Source organism: Pseudorasbora parva, chromosome 9 (genome assembly GCF_024679245.1).
Source record: "Pseudorasbora parva isolate DD20220531a chromosome 9, ASM2467924v1, whole genome shotgun sequence".
NCBI lineage: Eukaryota > Metazoa > Chordata > Actinopteri > Cypriniformes > Gobionidae > Pseudorasbora > Pseudorasbora parva.
This window is the reverse complement of record NC_090180.1, coordinates 43,714,604-43,727,309: the sequence shown is the minus strand read 5'-3', so window position 1 is coordinate 43,727,309 and position 12,706 is coordinate 43,714,604. Positions and strand designations below refer to the sequence as shown.

At 39.7% G+C, this 12,706-nt stretch overlaps 1 protein-coding gene across 1 annotated transcript in view; it reads left to right on the top strand.

Moving 5' to 3' along the window:
- The window catches only part of cntnap2b (contactin associated protein 2b), a 56,393-nt gene continuing 43,687 nt past the window's right edge, over positions 1–12,706 (top strand). The window contains exon 1 of the mRNA XM_067452742.1: positions 1–385. Coding sequence (XP_067308843.1) covers positions 307–385 — 79 coding nt within the window. The 5' untranslated portion in view covers positions 1–306. The remainder of the gene's footprint in view (positions 386–12,706) is intronic.

Sequence of the window (12,706 nt, the reverse complement as noted above, 5' to 3'; positions counted from 1 at the left end):
CGCAGAGGGGTAACGCGAGACCTCATTAACTTCAGCACCTGGACAGCAACCGTCCCGGAAACCCTCATCTGGTGTAACAATGCGAGCATTCAGTGGACCGATATTCCTCCAAGAAATGCTTTGACAAATAATGCGAATTCCGAGACCTTTTCTTGCTGGGATATACAGAAACCTGGCTGTATTACGCACGGATATCTCGCAGAATCAGCGCCAGTCCCGAGGCTTCCCTTCCGTGCAGGGAGGGTGCGAGTGAAGGAAGGACAAAACGCCGCGGTTCTCTTTGTTTACATCAGAAAAAAAGTGAGAATGCGACGGATTGTCGGATTGAAGGTGCCGCTGATATTGTGGATATGGAGTGTTTGTGTAAAGCTCAGCGCAGGGGCACGTAAGTACAATAGTGTGTGTGTGTATGTATATGTGTGTGTTCAATGATCTTATTATGCGTCAGCATGTGACTCTTCATCTATTCAACATCAACACTTTATTAGGTTGCACTTTTAAATTGCTGGTTGAAATAGAATAAAATAATACAATAAAATCAGTCACACATGTTTATTAATGAAAAAAAGACCTCAGAAGTTGATTAAGGCTATACATGCCATATGGTCGTATGCGATTTCATGCATTAATGCTCTTCTGGTTGCATGGGAGCATCTTGGGAATATCAGCGTTTTACCGTTCATTTGTGTATCTATGTGGGTGTTTCATAAGCTTTGTTTATGATTATGAAATATGGCGCTCAGTTGGTGTAGTAGGTGGCTTTCAAAAAGTTTTTTGACTAAAATAATAAATAAGAGCGAGCACATGTATGTTTTAAAATGCATTATGATTACACCACTGTAAACAAATGGAGAATAAGGATTTATTTATATCAAAAATATAAAATTAAATATAAATATATTTATTATAATTTGGCCCTTTATACGTTTCTTATGTTAAAATACAAATGATTGCTGTATTTAAGGTGATTCAGGCATATTAAATATTATTAGTTTAGATTGATGAAGCACATTTGTTAGGTTAGCTGGCAGTTTTTACGTTGTGCTTCTGAAGTTATCTGTAATGTTTTTTTTCTTTCTCATAACCCTGGTGTATAGTCAAGTATTGATGTAGTCTTTTTCCTCTGGCTATTATAGATCAGTGTCATATACTAATGGAGAATACAGGTCAACGCTGTCTGAAGAAATTGTTCTGCAGCAATAACATGTAGCATCATTTTCCACATGGGGTAACACATTAATAAATAATACTTAAAAGAGATGCTGTATGTGGACATGTTGGCATACTTTATCCACACAAAACAAGGAAAGAAAAAAGGGCTATTGTGGGAATTATAGATGTTGGATAACTAAAACCCAAAACTGCATCACAGAAACCTGAGATGCACCAGGAGAAAATGTGGAGCAGCACGTGTCGTGTGCCACCTACGGTGGATTAGTTTACTGTTAGTTCATCCATCTTGGATTATCATGTCAAATGTAAATTCCTTAAATAAATTTAGATTATACCATTTATCTGCAGGCATTGTAAGGCTCTGGGAGAAAAGGTGTACTTTAAAACATTTTCACTCGGAAATTATGAATTTCACAAATATTACACAAAAAAAAATGGTAACAGTAAATATATACATTTTAAAGAAGACTGAAATAGTTTTCAATATATATATATATATATATATATATATATATATATATATATATTTTTTATATATTATATTTTATTTAAAGCGTTATTTTACAGTTTGGTAGAAAACATTTATTGTGCCATTTTTTTTAACATGGAAATCAATTATGCCTGGGACACATATACAATTTTAGACTTTCCCAGATAAAAGACGACCAATCATGGCGATTTCTATGCTCGTAGCTCCTAAACGGTGTAATGGAGGTTCAAAGATGGTTCTTGTGACCAAAGACAGCCTGCAATAAAAATGTATATTTATATTTTTAGGCAAGCCTTTCCCCATACTTGTGGCTTTAATATGGTATTTTTTCTTCTTATACAATTGTAAATTGTATAAAGTCTAATATGTCATTGTAAAAAATGAACCAAAAATGAATTTACTCACCATCACGTTGTTCCCAATCCATGACTTTCTTTAATCTTCAGAAAACAAAGAAGATATTTTAAACAACATTGTTGACCAATATAATAGAATAACTCATTTTACAATGAAATCAGCATCTTTATTGGTCAAATTATAGTGATCAACACGCTTATAAAATCCGAACGTAAGACTTTTGAACATGGAAATCCATTATGCTTGGTACACAATGTGTGATTATAGTCCGTCCCAAATGAAAGATGACCATTCGTGGTGGTTTGTGGTTGTGGCTCCTAAATTGTGGTCCTGTGTTGTACAGTGAGAGAGGTTCAATGACGGCCATTGTCACAGTCTTGGGACCAAAGATAGCCTGCAGTAATTTTCTGACAGTGTTAGAAATGTAGCATGATCATCTCACAGTGTGCTTGCTGTGTCTACTGATGAACCAATAAAAAAGCAACATGAAATGGCGTATTGATCAACGTGGTGCTAAAACTTAAAACTACTTGCCTCGAGCTCCATTTGCAAAATTGGCAGGCCTCTTTTTCTGTGACTGTGTCCTTATTCTCCTCTTTCACATCCTCCTCTTTTTTCAACACATAAAATACACAATTGCTAAAGTGCGATTCATCTTGCTCTATTTGTTTACTACTAACGTGTGCTAATGTTGTTTTATTCTTCTGTACTTACTTACATCATAGACTTACTTTGATTCAATAGGTGAAATCATAGTACAGTCAACATACATGTCGATCCCAAGTTTATTAGATCCATGTCTGTCGTACGGTGTGATTTGTAATGATCTTACGGGATTGCCAAAATCGCACAGTCTGCAGCCGGCATTAAAGGGGCATTAAATCAGTTTATGTGTAATGTTGCTGTATGAGCATAAACAATATCTGTAAAGTTACAATGCTCAAAGTTGAAAGCAAAGAGAGATAACAATCTTTCAAACGGCTGGTAGGTTCTAAACAAGCTTCCTCCCGGGTTAGTGACATCTCTAACCCTGAAATATACATAAACCCCGCCCCCGATGCGTCATTTTTGGGTGAACTAACCCTTTAAATTCATCAACTAAGCATTCAGGAACATCTTGTGGCATTCTAAATGTTGTCACTTCTTCTTGAGTCTCTCTGGTTCGAACACAAAAGGCCGAACAGTTTCATTGCCTGTCTTGGTGAGGTTATAAGAGCTGCTAACTGGAGCTTTTGAAGCTCCGCCCCATGAGCTGTAGCTCATTTGCATTTAAAGGGACACACAAAAATGGCACGTTTTTGCTCACCCTCAAAAAGTGACAATTTTAATATGCTATAAAAATGATCTGTGGGGTAATGATACATACTTTGGGGACACCAGAGACTTGTTGTACATCTTGTAAAAAGCGGCAATCTAACACTCCTGTAAACTAAAGACTTTGACATATTTAGACATCAAACAATCTATTAGATGGGGAGTTTTTGAGATTTTTAGGAAAGCCTTTCCCCATACTTCTAACTCTAATATGGTTAAACTATTTTGGACCTTGTTGACTTTCATTGCATGGACTATTTTTTTATCTTTTTATGTTCCACAAAAGAAAGAAAGTCATGCAGGTTTAGAACGACATGTAGCATACCTCAGTTATATTTTCAAATGTTTTTTAATATAATTTATCCTTATTCGGTTCTGACTGTGGTAATAAAACATTTATGAAATAGCCCAAGTATGCTCTGCAATACAGACAGAGATGAATACGATGAGATTCAGCTCTTTTATTGGTTGTTGCAGCGCCTCTAGATCAGTACTGCCGTGTTTTGTGATGCTAATGAGGAAGCTCATTTAGATTCGGGCACCTGCCATCTTGATTTGTTGTAGCGCGTGCCGCCCCCTGTCATCTCCCCCCTCCCCCATTCACCAGGCACCTCCCTTTGTCCACCAGAGATGGACACGAGTGAACAAAAGCCTCCGTGTGCTCCAAGTAACATAGCCGTATTGTCACACCTCCAGGGGTTGGGAAGGTTGCCGTTAGTTTGGTTAGATGGTCAACAGAAATATGGATAGATGGGTTTACAGATATAATATACAATACCCTCATAGAAAACCTCTGCATTTTTACATTTTCAACAAAAAAAAATTCAGTGTGATTTATAAGCTGTTTTTGACATGGGGTCCAAAATGTCCTAGTATTTACTGTTATTACCATTCTTGTGGGGACATTACACGCAGTGTAGGGTTTGCCAGGCACACACACACTCACACGTTGAGATTTATTGGGACAGACATAGTGATTTTTATACTATACAAACTTAAATTATCCCCTTACACTAACGCTTCCTCTAAACCTACTCATCACAGAAAACTTTATGCATTTTTGTATTTTCAAAACACATCATTACATCACTTAGTATGATTTATAAGCTATTTTCCTCATTTTGTTTCCTCATTTCGGAATTTGTCGTCTTTGTGGGGTTATTTTGTTCCCACAATGTAGGGTTTACCATGTCTCACACACATACAAACATGCACACACGCGCACGCACACATGTCTGGTTCACTATCCTGCCCCTAAACCTACCCATCACAGGAAACATTCTGCATTTTTACTTTCTCAAAAAACTCATCCTGTATGATTTATTAGCCTTTTGAAAAGTGAGGACCGCTGGCTGGTCCCTACAATGTAGGTGAATACAGGTTTTCCTATTCTTATGGCGTCCCCACAATGTAATATAAACAAGGACACACATACACACACACACACAAATAAAATCAAAATTGAAACTCGTTACAGAAATGAGAATTTGAGGCAAAACGTGTTTAATTGTCATAAAAAAATACCACAATGCAAAAATTACCTTTAATGGTCCAGCTTTTCTTTATGCAATATATATGTATTTTTTCTTGTTAATTTTTGGAGTACATGTGACGTAAGCATGATTTTGTGAGATTGCCCTGATTATGCCTGTAGCTATAAAGCCTTCATTAACACCCCCCTGTGTTGTCAACCACAGTCCCAACATGCTCCATGAATCTGAATCACAGATTCGCCCAGGGAGACGTGAACGACACAAAGCCTTCCGGCTGGCCCTCCTCCCCATCCGGGCTTTGAGAGCACATGTTTTCAATCAAATCCCAATTTATGAACAATCCCCCATGAACAGATGTGGCTTGGAGAGCAAGAGGAGGCAAACAAAGACCAATTGCAATGACCTGTCAACTCATTAATTCAAGATGTGTCTGTTGACTGTAGCTTAATAACTGACATTTTACACCGCAAAGGTAATTAAACATGTTGACTCAGAGCAGATGCTGGCTCACATGAGCAGGATTCAGCCATGAGTAAAACAGCCTTTAGTGTCTTAATACTCACTTTATGGAGTTTCAATGGGATTATCATTCCAGGGAAAGTGTTGACTCAAATTGTTTGCGCGGTACTGGGGAAAAAGTTTTTTTTTTAATGAACATAACTTACAAGCTAAATTTCCATAAGACTGAGAGGCTTTTAATACTAAAATAAAGATATTTTATTTAATTTAGAATCTTGAAAAAGACTTTCTGTATATGTGTGATATTTTTCACTTAAAGGGGCCATGAACTGAGAAATCACAATTCCCTTGATCTTTAGAGCTCATTGTACTATTAAACATCCTGTAAGTTTCAGAACTTTCTCGTTAGTCTAAAAACAGTTTATATTGAAGCCAATCTGCCTTATCAACAGGATGTGGAATGTGCCACTTTATTACGTGATAGTCTGATAGATCAACGTCTGCCTCTACATCACTGCCTGTTTAGCTCCGCCCACTGAATCACACATGCCAGTGTAGGTTCACTGTGGTTGTTTGGTAAATTTGCAAACAGACTTTTACAATATGAACTCGACAGTAATGCGACAGCATGTAATAACCATGTTAATTCTAATGCCTGATCTGCATGGGCGTCGGAAGCAAATAAAAAGTGGGTGGGTCCTCTCTCTCAGAATTTTTTTTACTGGAGTAACGTTAGATGTCATTTACATTAAATACAAATATATCGCCATTTACTAAACGATTGATTGGGCCAGACAAAATTACGGAAAACAATTAGTTATTTAACCATGGCTATAGTGTAGGGGAAAGACGCATGTCATCAAGTTTTGACGCGAATCGATCAGAGGTTCAAATCCGCCTTTTGCCGAACTCCCTCTACTCCCTTTTCCCATCACATATCAGATCGGAATCACACCGTACGACAGACATTTATTAAATTTTTTTCCCTCCCTTTGTAGCACTTTGATATTTTCTTTAAAATGTAAAGTGCTTTATAAATAAAATGTATTATTATTTTTATTAAACAGACTTGCTGAATTAGAGACGATAAAAGTGAGTGGGTCCAATACATAGGCTGTAAAAAAAATGTGGACGTAGTGTCCGTGACGTCACCCATAGGATTCCGATAAACCGTTCTGAAGCGTAAAGTAGAGACGAGCTGGGCGTCGCCATCTTGCCAGCGCGTCATCGTGCATCACGCCCGGATAACAGAAAATGGGGAGAAGGCGGGATGTGGGCGGAGCTGAGGTGACACAATGACTATAGACGGCGGATAAATGGCTATCCACCTGTCACTCCAATGAACCACGCCCTTAATTATGCGGAACTTTAAGGCTTTATATAACATAAACGAATGAGTTATAAAAAAATTCACCCCCCTCAGAGTTGCCATGAAGGGCCAAATTAGCCGTATAGAGCAAAACCACAATTTGTACCAGGAATTTTAACATGAGGCTCAATGAGATTCTGCTCCCTTCTGGAGCCTATCCCTAGTGGCCAGTTTAGGAATTGGAGTTTACATTACTTCCGTATTGGCTTTAAGAGAGATTGTGAGAGGTTGCCGCTTGGTCCAATAATATCTGTCTGCAGAGCAGCAGTTTCACCCCAGTCGCGGTTTTGCCCGCGCATGCACAGTTTCACTACAGCTTTCCCGCTGATACATTTGATTTTAACATCTTAATTCTGTCCTAAAACTATCTATTGATTATTGTTGTGTTTACACTGACGTCTCACAGCAGCCAATCACAGCAGTGGGTGTTTACACTGAAGTCACACAGCAGCCAATCACAGCAGTGGGCGTTTACACTGAAGTCACACAGCAGTGGGCGTTTACACTGAAGTCACACAGCAGCCAATCACAGCAGTGGGTGTTTACACTGAAATCTCACAGCAGCCAATCACAGCAGTGGGTGTTTACACTGAAGTCTCACAGCAGCCAATCACCGCAGTGGGTGTTTACACTGAAGTCTCACAGCAGTCAATCACAGCAGTGGGCGTTTACACTGAAGTCTCACAGCAGCCAATCACAGCAGTGGGTGTTTACACTGAAGTCTCACAGCGGCCAATCACAGCAGTGGGTGTTTACACTGAAGTCTTACAGCAGCCAATCACCGCAGTGGGTGTTTACACTGAAGTCTTACAGCAGCCAATCACCGCAGTGGGTGTTTACACTGAAGTCTCACAGCAGCCAATCACAGCAGTGGGTGTTTACACTGAAGTCTCACAGCGGCCAATCACAGCAGTGGGTGTTTACACTGAAGTCTCACAGCAGCCAATCACCGCAGTGGGTGTTTACACTGAAGTCTTACAGCAGCCAATCACCGCAGTGGGCGTTTACACTGAAGTCTCACAGCAGCCAATCACCGCAGTGGGTGTTTACACTGAAGTCTCACAGCGGCCAATCACAGCAGTGGGTGTTTACACTGAAGTCTCACAGCAGTCAATCACAGCAGTGGGCGTTTACACTGAAGTCTCACAGCAGCCAATCACAGCAGTGGGTGTTTACACTGAAGTCTCACAGCAGCCAATCACCGCAGTGGGTGTTTACACTGAAGTCTCACAGCAGCCAATCACCGCAGTGGGTGTTTACACTGAAGTCTCACAGCAGCCAATCACCGCAGTGGGTGTTTACACTGAAGTCTCACAGCGGCCAATCACAGCAGTGGGTGTTTACACTGAAGTCTCACAGCAGTCAATCACAGCAGTGGGCGTTTACACTGAAGTCTCACAGCGGCCAATCACAGCAGTGGGTGTTTACACTGAAGTCTCACAGCGGCCAATCACAGCAGTGGGTGTTTACACTGAAGTCTCACAGCAGTCAATCACAGCAGTGGGTGTTTACACTGAAGTCTCACAGCGGCCAATCACAGCAGTGGGTGTTTACACTGAAGTCTCACAGCAGTCAATCACAGCAGTGGGCGTTTACACTGAAGTCTCACAGCAGCCAATCACAGCAGTGGGTGTTTACACTGAAGTCTCACAGCGGCCAATCACAGCAGTGGGTGTTTACACTGAAGTCTCACAGCAGCCAATCACCGCAGTGGGTGTTTACACTGAAGTCTTACAGCAGCCAATCACCGCAGTGGGCGTTTACACTGAAGTCTCACAGCAGCCAATCACCGCAGTGGGTGTTTACACTGAAGTCTCACAGCGGCCAATCACAGCAGTGGGTGTTTACACTGAAGTCTCACAGCAGTCAATCACAGCAGTGGGCGTTTACACTGAAGTCTCACAGCAGCCAATCACAGCAGTGGGTGTTTACACTGAAGTCTCACAGCAGCCAATCACCGCAGTGGGTGTTTACACTGAAGTCTCACAGCAGCCAATCACCGCAGTGGGTGTTTACACTGAAGTCTCACAGCAGCCAATCACCGCAGTGGGTGTTTACACTGAAGTCTCACAGCGGCCAATCACAGCAGTGGGTGTTTACACTGAAGTCTCACAGCAGTCAATCACAGCAGTGGGCGTTTACACTGAAGTCTCACAGCAGCCAATCACAGCAGTGGGCGTTTACACTGAAGTCTCACAGCAGCCAATCACAGCAGTGGGCGTTTACACTGAAGTCTCACAGCAGCCAATCACAGCAGTGGGTGTTTACACTGAAGTCTCACAGCGGCCAATCACAGCAGTGGGTGTTTACACTGAAGTCTCACAGCGGCCAATCACAGCAGTGGGTGTTTACACTGAAGTCTCACAGTGGCCAATCACACAACAACTTTTATTTCTAAATTATGACCATTCTTTTGGTAAAAATCGTACTTACACCCCATGAAACAATGTAATCTTTTGTCATTTTTATTGATGTTTCTCAGGTAAAGCTATCCTGATTTTAACTGTAAAATAAAGCTTAAATGCTCATTAGTAATATGATTTTTGCAGACCATAAAATGGCATACTTTTACATCTTAAATGTAGAAGCTGTAGGTTAGATTTTGCATAATCAACTAACTTTGTTTCAAGTTCATTCACAATATACTGCAGTATTCTAGCACACCCACAGACTGCCTAAGGATTTACGAAAAATGCTGAGAGCTTTTCAAAATCACAAGCTTTTTATCTGTCCTCTGAGATGGAAAGTTGAGTTTGCAAGGTGACAGGCTGCAACAGAGCGCTTCAGAGGAACAACAAGGTTTGCAAAAGTCTCTGCAAGATTGTGTCAGAGTTAAAGGTGCCCTAGAATGAAAAATTGAATTAACCTTGCCATAGTGAAATAATAAGAGTTCAGTACATGGACCTCACATACTGTGAGTCTCAAACACCATTGCCTCCTACTTCTTATGTAAATCTCGTAAATCAAAAACACCACGGAAAAAAAGTGCTTCTCAACATAAACCCAAACGTGACGCGTTGGAGATCATTTATATGCACGCCCCCAACATTTGCATCTGTCCGAACATGTTCATTGTCAGGCGGAACTGACATCATAGAGCCGAATCATCAAACGACACTAGAGGATATCAAAAACGGCTCTCATGACACACGTCATGTTCAGGCTGTGCAGGAGACGTGAGGACTTTATGTCAACAGTCATGGTTGAGGTTTATTATAATTGGATACCACAACAATTTATTTCAAAATTGTTTGTTTGTTCGTCCCATTTCAAGCAAGCTTCGCTCAGCATCTTAAACTGAAGAAAGGGGCGACTGTATTCCTGCAAGCAGTAAGTAGTGATTTATCCACTTACTGACTAGCTGTTTAAACAATTTCTGATTACATTGAAAGTTCTGTAACTTTGTTTGCTTAAAAATTATCCAAAATATTTTTTTGAACAAGTACACAATAAGCCAGTATTCAAATTTGTCTCCTTAGCCCCATTCACAACAGTAAGCTTGTAATAATGTGTTATAATATGAGTGGTACTGGATTTCTGTGTTCGTGCCTGTATTTCTTATTACTAATGTGGTAGATGTTTGCTAGCAGGTACAGTTTTGTCAGGTTTAGTCATTTTATCTAACTACATAATACATGTGTTATGGCATTGCTGAGGTCATATTGTAATCTCAGATGATTTGACAGATAATTAGATAGATTGATGAAAGGGAACCTCACTAATGTATTCACCAATAGAACAGGGCACATTTTAATGGAGGTGACCTAAACTCACCATTGTGGCTGCTAGGGCATTGAGTGTTCTTGGTGGACGCTGTAAACGGTCCTACTCGACCTGCTGGAGCAGGATTTGAACCAGGGGCTGTAAAAAAAAAAACCTGTAAACACTGGATTAAGGCATCTTGAAGCACTTGGTATGAAAGCCATAGAGGCAGAAACAGAACCATGGACACAACAACAAAAGCTCTTTGAGAGATGTATGCATTATTTCAAGTATTTTACTGATGAGAAAGCTTTTTGGCTTGTACACTGTGCAGTTTAAATGAAGCTGCTGAACGTCAGAGGTCTGAAGCATTTTATCTAGTCTCTGTCTGTCTGTCTGTCTGTCTGTCTGTCTGTCTGTCTGTCTGTCTGTCTGTCTGTCTGTCTGTCTGTCTGTCTATCTATCTATCTATCTATCTATCTATCTATCTATCTATCTATCTATCTATCTATCTATCTATCTATCTATCTATCTATCTATCTATCTATCTATCTATCTATCTATCTATCTATCGATCTTTCTGCCCGTCAGTCCTCTGTTCGTTTCATAATTATTTTCTACTTACTATTTTTTACTTCAGTATTCTCTGTCCAGCATCTTGATTGAGCTCAAGCCGTGTGGCAGGCTGCTGTATTATTGTGGTATCATCGATTTCAGATTCACCCGCTCCTAAAGCATGTCATTCAGACAGCCCCTTCCAGTCTAAGTGGGTGGTTCTTGGCCAGATTTATGCCGATAGTCAAAAGTCTGGCTTTGTGAGACTCATTCTTTGGGCACTGTCTACATTGCTGGCTCTGTGAGAGAGATGTTTGTCTGGCAGACTAATGGTTTTGTGAAGGATGTACAAATGCTGATAAAGAACAAAATATTTGACTGTGGTTTACTATTTCAGGGAGACCAATGTATCTTTAAGTTTGTCCTGTCTTATTTTCTGTTTGTTTATCTATCTCTCTATTACCTAAGACTGCTGCTTAAATATTGGAGAACATGTATTTGCTCCATAACCGTGTGAGCTGCCTTGTGTCTCTATATTGTAACCTGTGCCAGACTGCAACAGGAAAGAGAATCTGTGGTATCAGTTTTAATCTCTCATGTGGTTTGCTTCACTCTTGTCTAGCGCTGCAACTCATAGAAGCAGGTCTATGCAAGTTTATACTTACACTAATGTTCAAAAGTTTGGGGTAGGTAAGATTTTTTTTGAAAGAGGCCTCTTATGCTTAGTTTATTTGATCTAAATATAACCCAATTTGAAATAGCTGTTTTCTATTTTAATATTTTTAAAATGTGATCAAAGCTGAATTTTCAGCATCATTACTCCAGTCTTCAGTGTCACATGATCCTTCAGGAATTATTTTAATATGCTGATTTGCTGCGGTTTTAAGCAAGTCTCTCTAAAACCCTCGTTTTAGCCATCTTCTCGGCTCTGATTGGTCAGATTGCCCAGTCTGTTGTGATTAGTCTACAGTGCATGTCAGAAACTAAATATTCCTGAATTTCAGCAGCTTGTTTGTTTTCTTTTTCTCTATCTTTCTCTTTTTAGAGGGGAAATGAAATTTTGTGGTAATCAACTTTACACTGTCGTGTAGGCAGCTCTCTAGATTTTGGAAAAGAAGAAGTCAATTTCATGTCTGTGAACAGCATGGACTGATTTCATTACCCAACATTTCACATCTTCCCTAAACACGCACAGAAAAAATATATAATCGTCTTCACTCTGAGGATTGTCTTCATACTCCGACTGAGAATTAGTGTGTATCACTGCCTAGAACAGGAGCCTAAAAATATCATTAGCTTTTTTTAGAGGACACAAGGGTTATTTTTGACACAACCTCGACTCAGCAGACTCAAAGTCAATTTAAACCTGTTGTTTTAGAGCTGTGTGTAATGAGCTGAGAGGCAGAATAAGGGCAGATCTCAGAGAGTGGAAGAGACTGCTGGGAAAGGTTTTTCTGTGGTGGCTCATAGAGAGGTGAGTGGTACTTTTCAAAAGAAGATAGTGTTCAAGATATTTTTCAGCAACGCTGTTTGATGACTCTTATGGAAGCTTGTTTCTGCCACAGAATAAAACAAAAAGTGTGACTTTTTATCTCACAATTTTTTTGCAATTTCAAGTTTACATTTTGTAATTCAGACTTTTTTCTCAGAATTGCAAAATATAGTCATAAATGTGAGGGAAAAAAGTCTGAATTGCAAGATATTAACTTGCAAAGAACTTGCAATTTTGACTTTCTCGCAATTGCGAGTTTTTATCTTGCAACAATGACTTTATAATATTATATAGAGTTATTC